The sequence below is a fragment of the Nannobrachium achirus genome (assembly GCF_963921795.1).
Source record: "Nannobrachium achirus genome assembly, chromosome: 23".
NCBI lineage: Eukaryota > Metazoa > Chordata > Actinopteri > Myctophiformes > Myctophidae > Nannobrachium > Nannobrachium achirus.
This window is the reverse complement of record NC_137830.1, coordinates 198,634-221,996: the sequence shown is the minus strand read 5'-3', so window position 1 is coordinate 221,996 and position 23,363 is coordinate 198,634. Positions and strand designations below refer to the sequence as shown.

General features: G+C 44.6%; 1 protein-coding gene across 1 annotated transcript; it reads left to right on the top strand.

The window, feature by feature from the left end:
- Nucleotides 1-283: 283 nt before the first annotated feature.
- On the top strand, nt 284-20,046 carry LOC308309145 (uncharacterized protein). The gene is made up of 7 exons (XM_080754621.1): nt 284-414; nt 3,077-3,210; nt 10,809-10,956; nt 11,282-11,435; nt 11,703-11,797; nt 17,987-18,248; nt 19,487-20,046. The coding sequence occupies exons 1-7, from the start codon at nt 395-397 to the stop codon at nt 19,688-19,690; spliced, it is 1,017 nt and encodes a 338-aa protein (XP_080610747.1). The 5' UTR covers nt 284-394; the 3' UTR covers nt 19,691-20,046.
- The last annotated feature ends 3,317 nt before the right edge of the window (nt 20,047-23,363 follow it).

Genomic DNA, 23,363 nt, shown 5'->3' with positions numbered 1-23,363 from the left:
CGCTTAGCTCAGCCCAGCCACTCTCGCCATAGACTCGAATATGGCATTCCTTGGTAGGACCGCGCAATCTTTAATTCATTTGGCTGAGCTGGTTGAACAAAATAATATTTCTGAATCCGATGCCCATGACAGAGTAGAACAGATCATAGAGAATTTAGCAGAATATTCTGCCGTCACAGACACGAGCATCAACGAAGTAGCCCTCTCGAATCTCCTTACCATCCGTAATCAATTTAATGTTGATACATTGCCTGCTCCTGTTCCGGTCACTGTAAGAGGGCGCCCAGCTATTCATATCCCATTTGATGTGATTGAGGGGTATATATTTCAAGATTTTAAAGTTAAGGAGATAGCAGAGCTGTTTGGTGTGAGCGAACGGACCATCCATCGGAGAATGCAAAGCAACGGCTTGAGGTGAGTTTGAAACTCAACTGTAGCACAGGCAACTTGGATGTTATTTGCATGATATATTACCCTCCATTTCAAAATCGCGATAAAAATGACCAATATTGCATCTGTATGGACAGATACATAATATAATGTATTGAATTGAATGCTCATTGCTTTATTGGTCGTTTGCATAGGAAAAACATAATTAACCTATGCCTAGTCATAAATTATAACTCCTGTAGAGAAAACTAGTAAGACACCTCAGGGTGACATGCGACCTCAGGTATTGTCTTGGCCATCTGGCAGTGATGTATATGGGACCAGTTACTCATCTATAAGCCCATTTTCCAAAGGCCCAACTCCACACCACACCGCCCACTTGTGCCAGGTTTTCCACTACAAGGACCTGGGTAAAGTGGTGTGAAGGTGGTACTAAACAGGGTACTAAAAAGTATCCACTCTAGAGTAGGTCTGAGCTAGGCCAAGCAGGGCCAAACACTTCATAATGACTGATCACTCACTGGGTTTTCATTTAGACCACCAGGATATAGTTGTAATACATGATAATAGATTCTATTGTGTTATAACCACTATTATAATCTATTATAGTATATTATAATTATCATAGTAATACATTAATACTTCATAATGTATTATAATCACAGTTATAATCCATTATAATTAGGATAGTTGTAATACAAATTTATTATGTATTATAATCACAGTTAAAAGGGTCAATTTGTTTCTTACCGATAGGGGTACTTTTGTGTAATGGAAAATGTAGATATTTGTATGTGGTGTGGTGTGGTGTGGTGTGGTGTAGTGTGGTGTGGTGTGGTGCTAAAACTGCAGTCGAAAAGGGGCTATAAAGTGTTTGGCCCCGTTTGGCCTAGCTCAGACCTACTCTAGAGTGGATACTTTTTAGTACCCTGTTTAGTACCACTTTCACACCACTCTACCCAGTTCCTTGTAGTGGAAAACCTGACACAAGTGGGCGGTGTGGTGTGGAGTGGTGTGGAGTGGGGCCTGTGGAAAATGCGCTAAAGACTGATCACTCACTGACTTTTCATTTAGACCACCAGGATATAGTTATATAATACATGATAATAGATTCTATTGTGTTATAACCACTATTATAATCTATTATAGTGTATTTTAATTATCATAGTAATACATTAATACTTTATAATGTATTATAATCACAGTTATAATCCATTACAGTGCATTATAATTAGGATAGTTGAAATACAAATTTATATTGTATTATAATCACAGTTAAAAGGGTCAATTTGTTTCTTACCGATAGGGGTACTTTTTTGTAATGGAAAACGTAGATATTTTTACGTGGTGCGGTGTGGTGTGGTGTGGTGCTAAAGCTGCAGTCGACCCCTGCATGACAGTCAACAATGTTATGTCAAAAACAGCCCATATATGGACATTACCAAATATGGGCATTCCCAGATATGTCGTTAATATTGATAACATAATATCCTTAATAATGTCCTTAATATTGACATTATAAGGATAGGAATTTCCATATATGGGCATAAAACATATTTTAATTAGTAAAGCAGCAGGGCCTTGGCGCGCCCTTTGATACACTCGGACTGAATCACCAGCAGAAAACACTCTGCCATGAATATCCAGGGTTTGATCTTTGATTAGGTGATGTCACGTGACATCACTTCCTGTATGGAAAGACACGTGACATCACTTCCTGTACTGAATGAAAGACGGACAGACAGACAGACAGACAGACAGACAGACAGACAGACAGACAGATAAGCTACAACATTTCTCATGGTATACTCAATCAACAATCATCAACAACAACAACAACAACTTTGAAGATGTTTCTCTCTCCACAAGAGAAAACGTCTTCAAAATAAAATATTTCTACAGGAGTTATAATCTACAGGAGTTGCTAAAGTAGGCTATAGGGTATAGGCCTATGTACATACCTAGTCCTGAAACATGACGGTGCGACCGTCATGATACCGAAGTATAAATACTGCAATGTAGAAATGCTATGTAAGTCCTGTATTCAAAATGTACTTTTTTTTTCTTTTCTTTTTTTTTAATCGCCTAAAGCTATATAGCTTAGATGAAGTTGTTTTAGAAGTCATTAGTAACTAAAGTTTTCAAATGATTGTATTGGTAATAAGTACAATATTTGGATCTGAGACATAGTGGATTAGACGGTCACCAGCACTTTCGCCTATAACATTTTCGCCTCCACGCATTTGGTCTTTTCACGTGGCTTTTTCACCGTGGAGGAGAGCCTTTTCACCAGGCCTGTCTGGTCGATTCACCGCTGTTGAAGAGCCATTTCACCTACCCTCAGACTGTCCATGTTTGCTTGCCAGGGCCCAGTGGTGTTACCTGCCAATCAACGTTGACGGTTATCCTATGTAGCTTTGATTGAAGGCTACTGCCTTCAATCAAAGCCTACTGCCACTCCATAGAAATCACATTAATACAGATTAGATATAACTGTACTTCAGTAAATGTATTTAGTTACTTTCCACCACTGGTATGTACACACGCACACACGCTCACGCACACACGCCTCGCTCGCTCACTCACTCACTCACTCACTCACTCACTCACTCACTCACTCACACTGTATACATCGACATATGTACGTATGATTATTTTCTGAAAGTTGTATTTTCTTTTTTTACAGAGTATCTGACACATACTCTGAAATGAGTGACAACGAGCTAGATGAAATTATTGCAGAAATCCATCTAGCTCACCCCAACACCGGCTACAGAATGATGGGATCATTTCTGCGTGCCAGAGGACTGCGAGTGCAAAGTAAGTGTGTGTGTGTGTGTGTGTGTTCTCCACGGGTCGCCACCTTGCCGTGGTGGAGAGCCTTGCGCGTTCCAATGAACCTGAGAGCGATGCCGTCGGGGGCGTAAGCCCTCCGGTAGGGTCACCCATGGCGGTAAGGTCGAGGGGGAGGTTCCAGACGAAGAGCGATCCGAAGACCTCAACGGCGGAAGTGGCGGAAGATGACACCAGGAGTCACAACAGCACTGAAGGCGGATGAAGGCTGCAACAGAGGTAGCAGTGGGCCCCACCATCATACCACTGCCCCACTGCCATGTGGGTTAACCTGGGAGGGTGCCTTGGCTAGGGGAGTAAACCTCGAAATGAAATCTGCACCTGGGGACAGGCATTGGCGGAGTCCGAAATACTGGATCACCGGCAGTCCCCTGCAACTCCAGCCAGGCTGAAGGTCGTCATGGGTCTCTCATGCCACTGGAATCCACCTGATGGAGTGAAGATGGTGGGAGTGAGGATTGCGCACCCACACCCTCACCTTAATCCTTACCTATGCGCAAGCTTCTTGCTCCCCCCCCCCTTCCCAACCCCCCAACCCCCCAAGAAGCCCTGTGGCGATATGGAATGGCGGCAGGCACAGGCTAAGGATGTGGCTGGGAGTGCCTAGTCAAACCATGCACACAGGCGGCAGTGGAGTGATGGTCGTAGTGACTGCGGGATGGAGCAGCGCGTCACCTCGGCAGCTTCCACTGTGACAGAGCAGCCCCACACTGCTCTCCCCTGAACAGGGGAAGGACCTAGAAAAGGTGGTCCAAAAATTGTCTGCTTCTCCTACTCCGGACGGGTTACCGCACCCGTCGGAGCATCCCCCTTTGTGGTCGAAAAACAAAAACAAAAACAAAGATAAATAGCAACCTATGTGTCGCATCGTGGAACGTGCGCACACTCTTGGACTTAGCTGAAACATCTGAAAGGCCCCACCGTAGGACAGCACTTGTGGCCCTGGAACTTGCGAAGTATAACATCGACATCGCAGCACTCAGCGAAACCAGATTACATGGCGAGGACTCCCTGACAGAGGTTGGTGGAGGTTACACCTTCTTCTGGAAGGGTGTTCCTGAAGGCACTCGCCGAATCCATGGGGTCGGTTTCGCCGTGAAGTCCCAGCTGCTGCAGTGCATCCCAGAATCCCCCATTGGCATCAATGAACGGCTAATGACATGGCGTATTCCCCTTACAAAGGGACGCTTCGCTACCCTCATTAGCGCTTATGCACCAACTCTTGATGCTGAGCATAACATCAAGGAGGACTTTTACCGGGCTCTTGACTCTGTCATACAGAAAACCCAGACCACAGACAAACTCATACTCTTGGGAGATTTCAATGCCAGAGTGGGCACAGAGCACCTGGTATGGAATAAAGTTATTGGCCCACACGGAGTGGGGAAAATGAACAACAACGGGCTGCGGCTCCTCTCCCTCTGTGCAGAACACCACCTGGTCATCACTAACACCACCTTCCAGATGAAGAACAGGCTCAAAACAACCTGGCAGCACCCCCGCTCAAAGCATTGGCACCTCCTGGATTATGTAATTGTCCGTCAAAAGGACAGACGGGACGTGCTCACCACCAGAGTCATGCGTGGAGCAGAGTGCTGGACCGATCACCGCATGGTCAGATCCAAGCTCCGCATGAACATTGAACCCCGTCATCCAAGGACAGCTGCAAATAAAAAACTCAACTGCGCAGCATTGAATAGCCCCACCACCCAAAGCAACCTTCGACGTCTCCTTGCAGGAAACCTTGACAAGATTCCTGAGGAATCTACTGATTGGCCTGTCCTGTGTCATGCCATCCACAGTGCAGCCTCAGAAGCGCTTGGTCACTCAAGGAAACGTCACCAGGACTGGTTTGACAGCAACTCTGCTGAAATATGGTTGCTTCTTCAATCAAAACACCAAGCACATAAAGCGCTCCTGTCTTGCCCTGGATCTTCCACCCTGAAAGCCACTTTTGCTGCGGCAAGATCTGCGACCCAGCGCGCTCTACGGAGCATGGAAGACACCTGGTGGGTGCAGAAGGCTCACGAGATCCAACACTTTGCAGACTGCAACAACACCCAGGGCTTTTATGATGCCATCAAAGCTCTATACGGCCCCAGGAAGCGGACAATTGCCCCTGTCCGTTCAGATGATGGATCCACTCTTCATAAGGATCGTCACGAGATCCTTGGTCGCTGGGCAAATCACTTTGAGACTCTCCTCAACCACAATAACCCTGTTGACCCCCACATTCTGGACACACTCCCAGACCTTCCACCTCTCATGCACCTTGATTCTCCACCACAATACTCAGAAACCCGCCAAGCCATTAGGGGTTTGAAGAACAATAAAAGTCCAGGACCCGATGGAATCCCGGCAGAGGTCTTCAAACGCGGAGGGTACCTACTCACGCGCCGCCTACACCTACTGATCTCAAACATCTGGGAGCATGAGACCCTCCCACAGGATTGGAAGGATGCCAACATTGTGGTCATTTATAAAAACAAAGGCGACAGAGCGGTCTGTGGGAACAGTCGTGGAATATCTCTCCTCTCCATCGCAGGAAAAGTGCTGGCTAAGATTATGCTCAACAGGCTGGTAGAGCACATCTCAGAAGCTGCTCTCCCGGAAACACAATGTGGATTCAGGAAGAGTAGATCCACCACAGACATGGTCTTTGTCTTAAGACAGCTACTGGAAAAGTGCAGAGAGCAGTGCAAAGATTTACACATTGCCTTCATTGACCTCAGCAAAGCCTTCGATACCATCAACCGTGAGATGTTATGGAAACAACTCTCCAAACTTGGGGTACCACAAGGAAGTGGCGGAAGATGACACCAGGAGTCACAACAGCACTGAAGGCGGATGAAGGCTGCAACAGAGGTAGCAGTGGGCCCCACCATCATACCACTGCCCCACTGCCATGTGGGTTAACCTGGGAGGGTGCCTTGGCTAGGGGAGTAAACCTCGAAATGAAATCTGCACCTGGGGACAGGCATTGGCGGAGTCCGAAATACTGGATCACCGGCAGTCCCCTGCAACTCCAGCCAGGCTGAAGGTCGTCATGGGTCTCTCATGCCACTGGAATCCACCTGATGGAGTGAAGATGGTGGGAGTGAGGATTGCGCACCCACACCCTCACCTTAATCCTTACCTATGCGCAAGCTTCTTGCTCCCCCCCCCCTTCCCAACCCCCCAACCCCCCAAGAAGCCCTGTGGCGATATGGAATGGCGGCAGGCACAGGCTAAGGATGTGGCTGGGAGTGCCTAGTCAAACCATGCACACAGGCGGCAGTGGAGTGATGGTCGTAGTGACTGCGGGATGGAGCAGCGCGTCACCTCGGCAGCTTCCACTGTGACAGAGCAGCCCCACACTGCTCTCCCCTGAACAGGGGAAGGACCTAGAAAAGGTGGTCCAAAAATTGTCTGCTTCTCCTACTCCGGACGGGTTACCGCACCCGTCGGAGCATCCCCCTTTGTGGTCGAAAAACAAAAACAAAAACAAAGATAAATAGCAACCTATGTGTCGCATCGTGGAACGTGCGCACACTCTTGGACTTAGCTGAAACATCTGAAAGGCCCCACCGTAGGACAGCACTTGTGGCCCTGGAACTTGCGAAGTATAACATCGACATCGCAGCACTCAGCGAAACCAGATTACATGGCGAGGACTCCCTGACAGAGGTTGGTGGAGGTTACACCTTCTTCTGGAAGGGTGTTCCTGAAGGCACTCGCCGAATCCATGGGGTCGGTTTCGCCGTGAAGTCCCAGCTGCTGCAGTGCATCCCAGAATCCCCCATTGGCATCAATGAACGGCTAATGACATGGCGTATTCCCCTTACAAAGGGACGCTTCGCTACCCTCATTAGCGCTTATGCACCAACTCTTGATGCTGAGCATAACATCAAGGAGGACTTTTACCGGGCTCTTGACTCTGTCATACAGAAAACCCAGACCACAGACAAACTCATACTCTTGGGAGATTTCAATGCCAGAGTGGGCACAGAGCACCTGGTATGGAATAAAGTTATTGGCCCACACGGAGTGGGGAAAATGAACAACAACGGGCTGCGGCTCCTCTCCCTCTGTGCAGAACACCACCTGGTCATCACTAACACCACCTTCCAGATGAAGAACAGGCTCAAAACAACCTGGCAGCACCCCCGCTCAAAGCATTGGCACCTCCTGGATTATGTAATTGTCCGTCAAAAGGACAGACGGGACGTGCTCACCACCAGAGTCATGCGTGGAGCAGAGTGCTGGACCGATCACCGCATGGTCAGATCCAAGCTCCGCATGAACATTGAACCCCGTCATCCAAGGACAGCTGCAAATAAAAAACTCAACTGCGCAGCATTGAATAGCCCCACCACCCAAAGCAACCTTCGACGTCTCCTTGCAGGAAACCTTGACAAGATTCCTGAGGAATCTACTGATTGGCCTGTCCTGTGTCATGCCATCCACAGTGCAGCCTCAGAAGCGCTTGGTCACTCAAGGAAACGTCACCAGGACTGGTTTGACAGCAACTCTGCTGAAATACGGTTGCTTCTTCAATCAAAACACCAAGCACATAAAGCGCTCCTGTCTTGCCCTGGATCTTCCACCCTGAAAGCCACTTTTGCTGCGGCAAGATCTGCGACCCAGCGCGCTCTACGGAGCATGGAAGACACCTGGTGGGTGCAGAAGGCTCACGAGATCCAACACTTTGCAGACTGCAACAACACCCAGGGCTTTTATGATGCCATCAAAGCTCTATACGGCCCCAGGAAGCGGACAATTGCCCCTGTCCGTTCAGATGATGGATCCACTCTTCATAAGGATCGTCACGAGATCCTTGGTCGCTGGGCAAATCACTTTGAGACTCTCCTCAACCACAATAACCCTGTTGACCCCCACATTCTGGACACACTCCCAGACCTTCCACCTCTCATGCACCTTGATTCTCCACCACAATACTCAGAAACCCGCCAAGCCATTAGGGGTTTGAAGAACAATAAAAGTCCAGGACCCGATGGAATCCCGGCAGAGGTCTTCAAACGCGGAGGGTACCTACTCACGCGCCGCCTACACCTACTGATCTCAAACATCTGGGAGCATGAGACCCTCCCACAGGATTGGAAGGATGCCAACATTGTGGTCATTTATAAAAACAAAGGCGACAGAGCGGTCTGTGGGAACAGTCGTGGAATATCTCTCCTCTCCATCGCAGGAAAAGTGCTGGCTAAGATTATGCTCAACAGGCTGGTAGAGCACATCTCAGAAGCTGCTCTCCCGGAAACACAATGTGGATTCAGGAAGAGTAGATCCACCACAGACATGGTCTTTGTCTTAAGACAGCTACTGGAAAAGTGCAGAGAGCAGTGCAAAGATTTACACATTGCCTTCATTGACCTCAGCAAAGCCTTCGATACCATCAACCGTGAGATGTTATGGAAACAACTCTCCAAACTTGGGGTACCACCCAAGTTTCTTTCTGTCCTGCAGCAATTGCACGATGGGATGAAAGCCAGAGTACTCACGGGAGAACTCCAGTCAGAGTTCTTTGGGGTAAACGTTGGGGTAAAGCAAGGCTGTGTCTTGGCACCAGTGTTATTCAATCTCCTCCTCTCTGCCGTCACTTCCCTCTTCCACCGTGCCCTGGGACACGAAGACGGCGTTCAAATACAATACCGCCTTGATGGAAGTCTTTTTAATATCCGACGACTCCAGGCCCATACCAAGACAAAGACCTGCCAAATCTGTGAGCTGCAGTATGCCGATGATTGCGCAATCTTAGCACACAGCCCAGAATCCATGCAGCATGCCCTCAACACAGTCTCCACTCTGTACCAGTCCTTTGGTCTTCAAGTCAACATCAAGAAAACTGAAGTCATGTCCCAACTCACAACCCATCCCTCTTCACCCCCCAGCTTCCATATAAACGGTGTCCCCATCAAAACAGTCGACCACTTCACCTACCTTGGCTCCACACTGTCCTCATACTGCTCCCTTGATTCCGAAATAAACACCCGCATCAACAAAGCCGCATCGGCCTTTGGACGCCTGCGCAGCAGGGTTTTCGAAAACCGCAACCTGAAGGTCAGCACCAAGGTCGCTGTCTACAATGCAGTATGTGTTTCTACACTGCTATATGGGGCAGAGACATGGACTCCATATAGGCGGCACTTAAAAAATCTGGAGGCCTTTCACATCCGCTGCCTTCAGAAAATCCTTGGCCTATCCTGGGAAGACAGAGTCCCTTACACGGAAATTCTGGCCAGCACAGAATCCAGTTGTATGGAAGCAGCCGTGGCCAAAAGACACCTACGGTGGATAGGACACACCATCCGCATGCCTGACCACCGCCTGCCCCGCCAAGTCCTCTACGGCCAACTACACAACGCAAAGCGTGCCGCCGGTGGACAAAAAAGGCGATACAAGGACTATACCAAGGACCTTTTGAAATGTGCTGCCATCAACCCCACGCAACTTGAGACCCTGGCACTTGACCGCTCAGCGTGGCGGGTCACCTGTGCAAGGGCAGTCTCACAGTTAAGCGACAGTAACCAGCGAAAGCGGTCAGATAAGCGTGCCCAGCGACACCGGAGAGAAGCCGGCATTCCCCCAACGACGGGTCTCCCCTGCCCTATCTGCGGACGGATGTGCGGCTCACGCATCGGCCTCGACAGCCACATCAAGTGGCACCAACGACAACCCCCCTGACCCCCTCCCCACCCTACCCCGGAGCAAGCGTCATCATCGTACACGATGGACAGCTAAGATGAGATGTGGTGTGTGTGTGCACAGACTAGATGGGTGGGTGTGCAAACTGTTTGTTTCGTTTTTTTTTTTTGGGGGGGGGGGGGGCGTACATATAGTCACACTCAGTGCTATACTATACCACCAGTCAATGGCCTACTGCAAACTCATGCCTGTAGCACCCTGTGCCTACAACATGCCTTTGAGCTGCCTAAACCCTCTTCACTCTCCTTTCTGTGTTCTGATAAGCCAACATTGAATACATTCCTTAAAGCACAACTCAAATTTAGGTTCATTTTCCTACTTATATTGATCCCAAAAGACTGTCCATGGGGTCTATTAGGCAGAAATGCTCCTGTTGTCCAGTTTCCCCAGCAGCTCTCATGGCATAGAGTGGATCGCACCAAATAGTGTAAAAGCGATAGGCTTATGGGTTCCACTCTATCTAGACAGCTAGGGAAATAGGACAACAGGGGCATTGTTGGCTAATATACACCATGGACATTGGACAGTCATTTGGGATCAATATAAGTAGGAACATGAGCCTAGGTGTTATTTAGGGCGGAGTTATCCTTTAACAAACCATCCAGGAGAGAGAACCAATTCTTCAGCCTACATATATGGGCATGCTTTGACTTGAAATTGTTGACCATCATGCAGGGGTAGCTGGTCCGATATACATTACTGGCCAGATGGCCATCGCATGTCGCCCTGAGGTGTCTACTAGTTACTATGGGAATATAGTGCAATCTAATACTTAGTTTAACAAGAATATTACTTCCTGCACCTTTTATGATGCTTGTTTGTCCACCAGGGTGAGAATCTCTTTCTTTCCTCCCCAATAGTTCCAAGAGTGCGTGATTCTTTAAGAAGAGTGGATCCAGATGGCACAGAATTGAGAGCCATGGCCAATCGCACACTGAGACGGAGGCAATATTCTGTTCCAGCACCAAATGCAATGTGGCACATAGATGGAAACCATAAATTAATCCGGTATTTTCTTTTCAGTAGTTTTACATGTCTGAATACTAGCATTACATTATCTGAGAGTATTAATATATGTATTTGGCCACAGAAACCCATTTCAATATATGTTGTACCAGGGACCCCCAGAAGCAAATATTTGAGTTAGAAAAGTTCAGTTTAAAAATATATACTCAAAGATTTGCAAAAATGTTTATTCTTTCAAAAATAGCAGATCTGCAAGCTCAATTGGTGCCACGCTATGGTTTAAGAGACTCAGATTGTTTTAAAGCTGTGTCTGTCAAATATAGTTATAATCTGTAATGAATGTACTGTGTCTTTTTTTCATTAATAGTTGGAGATTTGTGGTTCATGCAGGAATAGACAGCTTCAGTCGTTTGATTGTTTTCCTGTCTGCTGCAACAAACAACCGTGCCTCTACAGTACTTGAGAGTTTCCTTGGCGCTGTCAACAGATATGGTTTACCATCTCGTGTGCGCTCCGACAAGGTACCCACAGTGCTTAAAAGGTGCAGGAGCTCTGTATGCTTCTTTGGGATTTGCGTGTGTGCTCATGATGTGCGCGCACAGGGGGAAAAAATGTTTTTGTCCGATTTTGTTCGTTATATGAGGTACATGAAGTGGTTCCTGTGTAAATACGCAGCAAAGCTTAATAGTATCTCCTTTTAGTTGACCTTGTACCAGTGATTTGTACTGTTATGAAACTGTACTTTTTCTCATGCAAACAACTAATACATTCTTCAATTAATCAAACAGGGTGGTGAAAACGTTGAGGTCGCCCATTTCATGATGGAAAACCGGGGTCTGAACCGGAACTCGCACATTACAGGAAGGAGTGTACATAACCAACGGTGCGTTTTTAACAGTACTGTGTTTTAACCACTTGAACACTGGCATGATGGCATCCCTATTGTGGGAGAACATACTCTGAAAATCGCTGATTCGTTGTGAGCTTGTAGATGTTCTATTTCAAAAATGTGGCTAAGAGATTTGGAGTAAACAGATCCTACCCCGGTCAAGTTAGTATTACCCTACTAAGTATATGATTAAGAAAACTGCTGGCTTCTACATCGATTTAGAGCACATGAGACAAAGCTTAGTTCTCCTGTACAGTTCAATAACATAATTTCACATCAAAAGAAGTAAACAGATCCACAGATCATGTTTTACTCAATAGTGAATGTATACTTAGTCGTACAGGGCCGAACACATGAAATAGACGATGTACAAGCTCACAACTGTGTGTGTGGCTACTGTGCTTGTATGAGAGGAGGGGGAGAAGTCAGGCTTTGCTTGACAAAAGTACTACCGGAGACAAATCTGACCTTGGATATAGGAACTAAATCTAAATCAATATCTTTCTTCACAAATGTGTTCATAAAGGTGTCTACTATCACCTCTGAACTCATAAAGGTGTCTACTATCACCTCTGAACTTTCTCAATCACACAACTCCCTTGGGGAACTTTGTGGGAACCAATCAAAGTCGGGGGTATCGGGATGCCTGGGATTAAAGGGGATAAAATTAAAGAATTGCCAATAGGTGCATATCGGGTGTGTAATTAGGGTATTTTTGGTCCGGGTTTTATAGTCCGGGTTTTTATAGGCCTATATAAATTTTACTACAGCGTTCCGTTCAATAATACTATTATTTAATTAGGGAACGCTGTAGTAAAATACAATAGTCAATCATACCCCCCTCTGCTTTCTCATCAATGGTACAGCTGAGCTATGAGCACGGAGCGGAGAGACCCTCTCAAAAGTTTGTGCACGACCAGATTTCATGATTATTTAATCAGATCGTATGAGCATTTATACTACACAAACGATCCTCAGTCTTGAAGATTATTGGGTTGTGTTGTGTGTCCCGCTGTGCGAGAGACGTGCAAGAGACCCATTCACACTAGCACATGTGGGTGCTATACATGTGCACATGCTCATAGACATCAAAGGGGGCTTGGGCCCCTTCCCTTTTATCCTTCTGTAAAAAGTGCCCTCTCCAGACCATGAATGCAGTTTTTACTATGGTGAAAGAAATGCAAACGCCCTTTTCCGTGCCATAGGCCTACCTGAATGTAGCTCCTGAACTTGAATGCAGCATCTTAGGATGAAAAAATTGCCCTCTTTTAGAAATGTCAGCCCCTGGTTCTCTAACAATCTCTGCACGTCCCTGGCACACAGCCGCACGCACAAGTAGCAGCAGCAGGCAGCGGCCTGCTTCGCAGATACAACAAATCTACACCGCCCACAACAATACGCCAAACTGGGAAAGAAAACGTCAGTAGACAGTTCAACAGCAGCTCGTCTAGCCCGACGCGTTCTGAGCTTGTAGATCTGCTATTTTCAGAGCGCAACACCCAAACGGAACTAGGTTGATCTCTTTTCCACTAGTCCCTCTCTAACATTTTAATCGTTCTCTTTTTTTTCTTTCTCGTTCAACTAGGAGAGGCGGCTGTTAGACTGAGACGCAGATGCTTTGTGTGTGTGTGTGTGTGTGTGTGTGTGTGTGTGTGTGTGTGTGCGTGTGCGTGTGCGTGTGCGTGTGCGTGTGGTGTGGATGCAGTCGCTCTCTCTCAAAAAGCAGAGGGGGAGAGCTCGTGCTAGAGATGTTGCATCTGTCCAAAAAGATCTCATCTCACAGTGCACTCTACCTTCTTCATTAAGATGTTAAAAACAAAAAGATCTCATCTCACAGTGCACTCATCTGTCATCTCACAGTGCGCTCTAAGATGTTAAACTTGGTCACACATAGGTTTGAGTGATTAGGCTACTTTGTTTGATGTGAAAACTCTCTCTCTACGTCGTCCTCAGACGAGCCCTCCATCGTCGTTTCCAGTCATCTCGGTTCTCCATACATCTGGACAGCTCGTTTGTGCTTTCTGCTCCAGCATCTTTCTTTAGTACGTCCACGTAGGTAGGTGTGGGACGTCCCCTTGATCGGCGCCCGTGTGCTGGTTCCCACAGTACAAGCCTTTTGACTGGGAGTTCTCCGTGTCCAGCTAGTCTCATCCTCCTGACTGTTATCTTCTCTGATACACTTGGCAGTTCCCCGTACAGACGCTTGTTGGTAATGTGCTCGTCCTGGTTGATGTTCAGCACCACCCTTAACATTCTGGTGTAGCACCCGTCCAGGGACTTCTGTAGGGCTTGCGTTAGTGTCCAGCATTCACAGCCATATAGGAGAACGGACTCCACGGTTGCAGAGAAGAAACTGATCTTGATGTGTCTGGGGAGGTTGGATTTCCACACACTGGTCATGCCGTTAAGAGCTCTCCAGGAGAGTGCTTTCCTCACTTTAAGGTCCTTTTCAGTGGAGCCGACCCATGCGCCCAGGTACTTGAAGTCAGTGACCTCCTTTAGTGCAGTACCTTCTGTTGTTGTTAGGGGCAGATGTTCTTGGGGGATGTTGTAGGCTATGACCTCGGTCTTCTTTGCATTTAGCCTGAGGCCAACTTTAGCACACTCCAACTCCACTCTGGTCAAGAGCTCTTGTGCATGCCTTACGTGGTCAGATAGCAGGCAGATGTCATCGGCGTAGTCCAGGTCTGTGAGGGTTTGGGCAGGGTGTCTCGTAGACCTTCTGGGTGTAATGGTGAAGCCGAGCTCCTGCTCCTTTCCTCTCATAGCTTGTCTCAGAGCATAGTCCAACACAACTATAAAAAGGAAGGGGGCTAGGGTGTCTCCCTGCAGCACTCCGGTTTGGATGTTGAACTCTTCGCTGCTACCGTCCGGCGTTGTCACCTGGGCTCTCGTCCCCGTGTACATGGTCCCAATGGCTCGGAGCAGGTTTGGAGGAACATCGTAGGCCTTGAGTATCTTCATCATCATTCCTCTGTGGACAGAGTCGAAGGCCTTCCTGAAATCGATGAAGCATAGCACCGCAGATAGATTGTTCCTCTTTACCTCTTCAATGATCCTCCTCAACGCAAGGATCTGGGCTAAGGTGGTTCTCCCCTCTCGGAATCCGTTTTGGTTTTCTCTGAGGTGGGGATCAATTGCGCTCCTTAACCTGTTGAGTATCATGCGGTTGAACGTTTTCGCAATGATACAGGTCAGGCTGATACCACGGTAATTGTCCGGTTTTGAGAGATCTCCGGATTTTGGTACCGGGATGATGTGGGAGAGAGACCATATTTCTGGCATGATGTTCTCCACTAGTGCCTGGTTACAGATCTCCAAGATGAAGTCATCAAGATTGCAGTGCTTGATTACCTCGGGGGGGATGCCGTCAGGTCCAGCACTTTTCCCTTGCCTAAGGGAGGCTTTTGCCTCGGCAAACTCCCGTGATGTAAAAGGGCCATCATCAATGTTGAGATCACCCAGGACTACAGGTACGTCCCTCTCAGCACCTTCCACTGTCTGGTGTGTGCCGAGGAGGTTCCTGAAGTGAGTGAACCAGGTGTTCACTCTCTCTTCTGGGCTGTTTCCTGCCACCTGTCCCTCTTTAGGTCTTTTCCTTCCACACATCTCATTGATCACCTTCCATGACTCGCTGTACTGGTATTCCCCATGAGCAGCTTCCACTCTGTGGACTTTTTGCATCAGCTCCTCTCCCTTGATTTTATCATATTCCGCGAAGAGACGTCGCTTGGCCTCTTTCAATTTCTCGCGTTGTTCTGCGGACGGGTCTTGATCAGATACACGGTGTGCTTCCTCTACTTTCTGACGCGCTGATATGACATCCGGGTGCTTCGATCTTGCAGGGCCTCTGGTCTTCTGCACCACCGGTACACACCTCGCTGTTGCTGCGACGTGTGCTTCCATGACCTTGATGTAACCTGCGCTTGGATCCTCCTTTACCTCTTGGATGTGAACGTGGTCCCTGAACTCTGCTGCATATCGGGCTTGCAGTTCTTGGTTTGCGGAGAATGCCCTCCAGTCATAGCGTACCCTAGGGGTCGGTTTTGGGACCCTAAGGCTCAGCCGCACTCTCATGGATACCACCCGGTGGTCCGAACCCACAGAGTTGAAGGTGTTGTAGGGTTCCGCGTTCAGGACGGAATTCCTCCATTTCCTCCTCACGAGTATGTAGTCTAATTGACGCCTCATACCAGTAGGTCGGTCCTGGAAGGTCCATCTTTTGCCTGTTCTTTTCCTGAACATGGTGTTTGCAGCCAGTAGTTCTTGCTCCAGGAGTAGGGCAGCAAGGTATGTTCCATTCCGGTTTGTGTCCTCGTGGAATGTATAGGGGGCGTCCTTTTGTCCGAGTCTGGCATTAAAGTCACCCAGAATAGCAAGAAAGTTGTGAGCAGGGACGCTACGAACTGCCGTTGCTAGGTCCCGGTAAAACTTCTCTGCATCCTCGGCTGACGACACGTTGGTGGGTGAATACACTGCCATGATGGTTGTTACTGGGTTGCCGCCAAACTCTGCAATGAGGATCCGCTCTGAAAAGGGGTGGGTTTTCCGGAGCGCCTTGCGTGCTCTAGGGCTCAACAGTAGCCCCACACCTCCGGTTGCTGCCTGAGCTTCGTTCCGCCATGCCGAGGAGGTGACAAAGGTGTAACTCTCAACCCTGTGGTATTTGATGTTAATGTCCTCGTGCACCCTTCTGTGTTCCTGGACACCTAGGATCTCCACTCCTCTGCTCTCCACACAGTGTGTGAGTTCCTCCAACCTCCCATCTTCTCTGACCGTACATGCATTGAAGGTTCCCATGATAAATGGTTTTCTGCAACGCAAAATTGCATTAGACCGTGTGCTGTTTTCAGACTGAGCCCTCCCTTGCAGGTTTGGGGTCCAGTCGTCATGTTGTCCCCCCTGAGGAGGACCAGCACTACAGTCCGCTGCCAAGCTCCTGCGGACTCCCGCCGCTGGAAGTATAGGATTAGAAATGACTTGACTCTTCATGTTGGGCTTTACAATGCTGGTTAAGGGCTGTGGGTCGCAAAGCCTCGCAGTCCTGGTTTTATTTCAGAGTGTCCTTCTCCTAGGTGGGCTGCCTGCCATGGCTGATGAGTCCCTCCTGCCCATACCGTAACCCTGGTTTGGGGAGCTGTCAGGTACTCGGCCTTCGCCAGAGGCCGCCCGGAGGTAATAGTGGTTTGGGGTACCCTCATTCTGTCCCCTAGGTCCAAGCCCCCACCATCGGATGCAGTTTAACGTCATGCCCAGGACAAAAAACATTGTGATGGATAAAGATTCATCAGCAATTATTTTGTATGATTAATCTTCTCGACAGCCCTAACAATAAGTTGAGGTTTTAGGCATAATTTTACTGTGGTAAATGTCATGTTGTTAGGGGAGGGTCAATCTTTTTTTTTATGCCTGGGGAGGGTCATTGATTTTCCCCCCAATTGAGAGGGAGGGTCATGGCATCTTATATCAAGGCTTATGCATTTGCTCCTATAACCCCCTTCAATAAAAAAACAAGTGCTGCCTTATATGTCTCGTGGACACAAAAAGGTAGTTTGTTGTGGCCTATTTTATGGCCTAGGAGTCATTGGATTCAGCAGCCCCAAAATACCCTAATTACACACCTCATACGCTCATATTGGCAATTTTTTATTTTCCCCCCTTAAATCCCAGGCCCTCGGGATACCCCCAACTTTGATTGGCTCCCCCAAAGTTTCCGAAGGGAGTGGTGATTGAGAAAGTTCAGAGGTCATAGTAGACACCTTTATGAACACATGTGTGAAGAAAGATATTGATTTAGATTTAATTCCCAGATTGGTTTAATACTCGGCTAACTTTCCCTTACTAATACTGATGGCTCTTTGTAGAAGTGATAAATATGCCACTAAGTTGCAGAACCTTGATGCTTTCAGTTTTTACACCTGCAACAGCGATTTTCTATTTTGGTATTTGGAATTCTAATTCTGTGGCTAGTTTCAGAATAAAATGATGAACCACGGCTACATTTTACATTTCTTTTCATTATCTGATTTCTGATGAATGAATAAAGTGTCCTGACCCTTTAAATTACACTCAGACCACTCGTAAGGCCTAACACTTGAAACATCACTCCAAAGTGCTTAATTTGTTTTGTACTGTCACTCAATATTCATCACTATCTTTTTCTTATCCAAATTGTCTTTGTAGGGTTGAGAGATTATGGAGAGATGTGTACATTCAAGTCCTTGATGTGTTCCATGTTCTCTTCCGTAACCTTGAGAGAGAAGGGATGTTGAATCCTGATGACGAGGCACATCTTTTTGCCCTCCACTGGACGTTTCTCCCTCAACTGCAGAGACAACTAGATTTCTTTAAGGAGGCCTGGAACCGTCACGGCCTGAGAACCGAAGGTAGCCAGTCTCCATACCGACTTTGGACACGCTACAGAAACCTTGAAGACCCGGATCAGGTGTGTAACAACCTGATGTTTTAGGAACCATTATTGTGAATTTTGGCCTACAGGTACAGTATATTAGCAACCTTATCAACGCTTATAATGTCTGCGAGTCCGCAACTGGGTGCTATTGCCTCTCCAGCCTCCTTCTTTCTCATCCTAATAAAAACAAAGAAAAGTAAACTCTTGGCACTGTTTGCGATCCGGTCCCGATGTCGCAGCCCTTTCGTTTTTGCAGTCTGAATACCTGTATGAGTAGAGATACTTATAGGACCGGTTATAGGACCTGTTCACATCAGGGATAACCAGCATCTCATTTTATTGTTGTTTGGGACACGATCAATACAATCCTGAGTTCTTTTTTTGTTTTGTTTTGTTCAATCTGTGTTTTTAGATATTTTAGTATTTCAGCATGCTACAACTGGTCATATGATGCTTTGTAGCATGATATTGATTCATGCATCATATGATGCTTTGATGCATGCTGAAATAAAAATATATCTAAAAACACAGATTGAACTAAAAAAATAACTCAGGATTGTGTTGATCGCGCCCCAAACAACAATAAAATAAGATCTGGTTGTCCCAGAGGTGAACCGGTCCTAGTATCACTAGTCCTTACCCTTTCGAAGATATGAGCTATGATGTGCAGTGTGTGGGGTATTGGGTGTGCACTGCACACAGTATATGAGGGATGGAAAGTAACTTTAACTGCTTGCATGATAATATGTAGGAGCATCAATGTAAGAATGGAAACCATCTAAGTATCTCATAACTTTGAATGACAGACAAATACAACACAGTACTATTCAGTAGATATGTAAAAAAAAAAGAGTCTAAACAGTAAGTAAGTATATACAAAGAAGGGGCAGGGGAGGGTAGGGTTGGGCTAGGTTAATTTTTTACCAGTTGCGAACAGCTGCTGCCTGTAAGTGTTTTTTTCAGGGCAATTTTAAAGGATGCTAGTGATCCACACTCCTTTATGGCCTTCGGTAAGGCTTTCCACATTTTGGTGGTATAGCAGAAAAAAGAGTTTGACCATTTGTTAATAATATACAGCATACGATTTGTGAAAGTGACAAACGGGCATCATGCTAATGGTGATGCAGATTAAAATCAATTGCTCCAGCCACCAAGGAGAAACGTTGTGACAGACACTCAAACAGACACTCAGACATTTGGAGAATTATATATTTGATGTCTGCTGAAACAACAAAAGTTCAATGAACTTTGCATTCTAATTGTCTTACAAGGTGGAGGCAGATTATGGAGTTGATTGGAATGGACCCTATGCCTACGATGACCTTGGAGGTGAAGGAGAACTACTTCAAGTCCCAGAAGTGCAGCTGCAGCGACATCTTACCGCAGAGGACATCGCCAGATTACCCAACCCCAATGTCCCCTTATTAGATGCACCTGACATCTACTATGCTACAGTGCAGCAGTTAACCACTTGAAGTGTAGATTATAGTTTAAGGGTGCCGGAGATGAAACGATATGAATCGATTGGATTTTATAAGAATGCAACTGTAATGGATTGGATATTACACGTAACACTTTTCCTAGTAGAAACTTCAGAAGTCCTTGCACTTGCCCACACAAGTACAATGTATTGCGTTTACCTTACCTAGAGTGTTTCACATCACATTTTTGTATAGATCTCTATTCTGTATAGTGTTCGTCTGGCTTTTGAGTGAACATAAAAAAGGATTAATTTTTCACAGGTTTCATCAAATCAGGAGACCACTCATACAGGAAATGATGACAACACTTGGAACAGTAGAAGGCTGATAAATGGTCTTTCTCTACTTATTTGCCCACCTGAAAACGTAATTTCTGTCTATTAAAGCACTCTTCTTAATACGGGGAAACTAATGTTAATAAATCACTTGCCCCTGTTAATAAAAACAGCAATGATGATCTTAAAAATTAATTAGTTGAACTGGTGGAACAGAAATACAATTTAGTATTGTTCCTGTAGACCTATGCAATTTAGCACTGTACATCAAAAGAAATGTCATGATTTGTTCAGCAATAAATATAAAATGTATTTGTAATTAATTGTGTTGACCTAACCCTTTTAAATAAAAACCTCTTGATCCTGCACTCATATCGGTCTTTTAACAAGTGCCTGTCTAAAATAGCCTGTCTACAAGCTCACAGTGCATCACAATCTACATTGTCAGAGCTTGTAGATCAGCTATGTTTGGCATAGTTTTATCTAGTTTAACTATAAATAGCCTATTTTCAGAACTTCAGCCCCTTGATTGGGGTTCCTCAAGTCCTAAATTCATAGAAACCATGGATCCCCACATTTCATTTCTCGTTTTTCATAAGTGAATGCTCTACACAAATTTGCAATTTAATTTTAATTACTGCTTTTAGCTTCCATACTATACTACACACCACACGAGTGAAAAGACATAAAAGCTCATTGGTTTTATATGCAACAAAGGTTATCGTTTCAGCACAATCACCATACCTATGTGATGTGTTTCACATCACATTTTTGTATAGATCTCTAATTCTGTATAGTGTTTCGTCTGGCTTTTGAGTGAACAGAAAAAAAAGATTAATTTTTCACAGGTTTCATCAAATCAGGAGACCACTCATACAGGAAATGATGACAACATTTGGAACAGTAGAAGGCTGATTAAATGGTAGGTCTAATTCAGGGGTCTTCAACCTTTTCATGCCAAGGACCCCCTAGGTGGAAGAGGGGAGGTAGGGACCCCCACATTTATAAAATTATAGACATTAAACCTTTTCATAGATATAGCTTCATAGACTTGTTTGACAGACCGACCCCCTTGTTGAAGGCTCAATTTAGCTATATTCCATATCCATAAATCCCAAAGCTAAACTTCCATATTTTATTTTTTTAAATGAAAAGAGCTATTAGGCCTACCATATTAATATTTAAGCGACATTTCATATTCATAAATACGCATATAGACCCCCAGCTCGGGCAGACCGTACCTGCACTGCAGTCCTGTACGTGTACACACTGCCACCTACTGTACGGTTTGGGTACGTCAAGGTTATAAGCAGGCAGCGTTGAAGGATTACTCCTATGACGTCACTTTCCTGCGCCATCACTTTAGCCAAAGGACCATTTGAATTATGTCAGGGTATGAGCGGCGACAATTTGAAAATGAAATAGCAATGTGGTTTGCGTTTGCTTTTACAATCTGTCATAGATTGAGCACACATGGAGATGAAATGTAAATGCTATTGCATTATACATTCATTTGTGTCTCAAAAGATGCATCTATTAGCTTAAAAATAAAAAGCATTACCCTTATTTAAATTACATTTTCAAAGTAGCTTTTTCATTTTAATATGGTCTATTATTTAGCGTGGCCTTTATTGAAAATGTTAAATCAAAGGACCTTTTATTAAATGGAAATGCTATTGCATTATACATTCATTTTTGTCTAAAAAAATGCTTTCATTGTCTGAAGATTAAAAAGCATTTCTGTATTTCATTATCATTTTCAAAATTGCATTTTCATTTTAATATTGTCAACAAATTAGCTGTCATTTTTTTAAATTAAAATTCAAATGATCTTTTATTTATAATTTTAATTTAGTCATAGAATGAGCACCTGTATATGTAAAATGTAAACACCATTGCATTTTACATTAATTTTTGTCTCCAAAAATGCGTCCATTTCCTGAAAATGAAAAAGCAATTCTGTTATTTCAATTTCATTTTCGCATTTGCCATTTCATTTGAATAACGTCAGCTATTCGCTTCCATAGTTTTAACGTAACTTTTTTGATGTCGTTATAACGTAATTTTTTTGATGTCGTTTTAACGTCATTTTTTTTGTCGTTTTAACGTCATTTTTTTGATGTCGTTTTAACGTCATTTTTTTTATGTCGTTTTAACGTCATTTTTTTGATGTCGTTTTAACGTCATTTTTTTTATGTCGTTTTAACGTCATTTTTTTGATGTCGTTTTAACGTCATTTTTTTTATGTCGTTTTAACGTCATTTTTTGATGTCGTTTTAACGTCATTTTTTTGATGTCGTTTTAACGTCATTTTTTTTATGTCGTTTTAACGTCATTTTTTTATGTCGTTTTAACGTCATTTTTTGATGTCGTTTTAACGTCATTTTTGATGTCGTTTTAACGTCATTTTTTTTATGTCGTTTTAACGTCATTTTTTTTATGTCGTTTTAACGTCATTTTTTTTATGTAGTTTTAACGTCATTTTTTTGATGTCGTTTTAACGTCATTTTTTTTATGTCGTTTTAACGTCATTTTTTTGATGTCGTTTTAACGTCATTTTTTTGATGTCGTTTTAACGTCATTTTTTTGATGTCGTTTTAACGTAATTTTTTTGATGTCGTTTTAACGTCATTTTTTTTGTCGTTTTAACGTCATTTTTTTTATGTCGTTTTAACGTCATTTTTTTTATGTCGTTTTAACGTCATTTTTTTAATGTCGTTTTAACGTCATTTTTTTTTATGTCGTTTTAACGTCATTTTTTTTATGTCGTTTTAACGTCATTTTTTTGATGTCGTTTTAACGTCATTTTTTTGATGTCGTTTTAACGTCATTTTTTTGATGTCGTTTTAACGTCATTTTTTTGATGTCGTTTTAACGTCATTTTTTTGATGTCGTTTTAACGTCATTTTTTTGATGTCGTTTTAACGTCATTTTTTTGATGTCGTTTTAACGTCATTTTTTTGATGTCGTTTTAACGTCATTTTTTTGATGTCGTTTTAACGTCATTTTTTTGATGTCGTTTTAACGTCATTTTTTTTATGTCGTTTTAACGTCATTTTTTTTATGTCGTTTTAACGTCATTTTGTTGATGTCGTTTTAACGTCATTTTGTTGATGTCGTTTTAACGTCATTTTGTTGATGTCGTTTTAACGTCATTTTTTTGATGTCGTTTTAACGTCATTTTTTTTATGTCGTTTTAACGTCATTTTTTTGATGTCGTTTTAACGTCATTTTTTTGATGTCGTTTTAACTTCATTTTTTTGATGTCGTTTTAACGTCATTTTTTTGATGTCGTTTTAACGTCATTTTGTTGATGTCGTTTTAACGTCATTTTTTTGATGTCGTTTTAACGTCTTTTTTTTTATGTCGTTTTAACGTCATTTTTTTGATGT

Excerpts from the sequence above, each read along its gene's own strand:
- LOC308309145 (XM_080754621.1), top strand. The coding sequence starts at position 395 with ATGCAAAGCAACGGCTTGAG. Across the intron at positions 415-3,076 it reads ATGCAAAGCAACGGCTTGAG|AGTATCTGACACATACTCTG; the intron begins GTGAGTTTGAAA and ends CTTTTTTTACAG. Across the intron at positions 3,211-10,808 it reads CAGAGGACTGCGAGTGCAAA|TTCCAAGAGTGCGTGATTCT; the intron begins GTAAGTGTGTGT and ends CCTCCCCAATAG.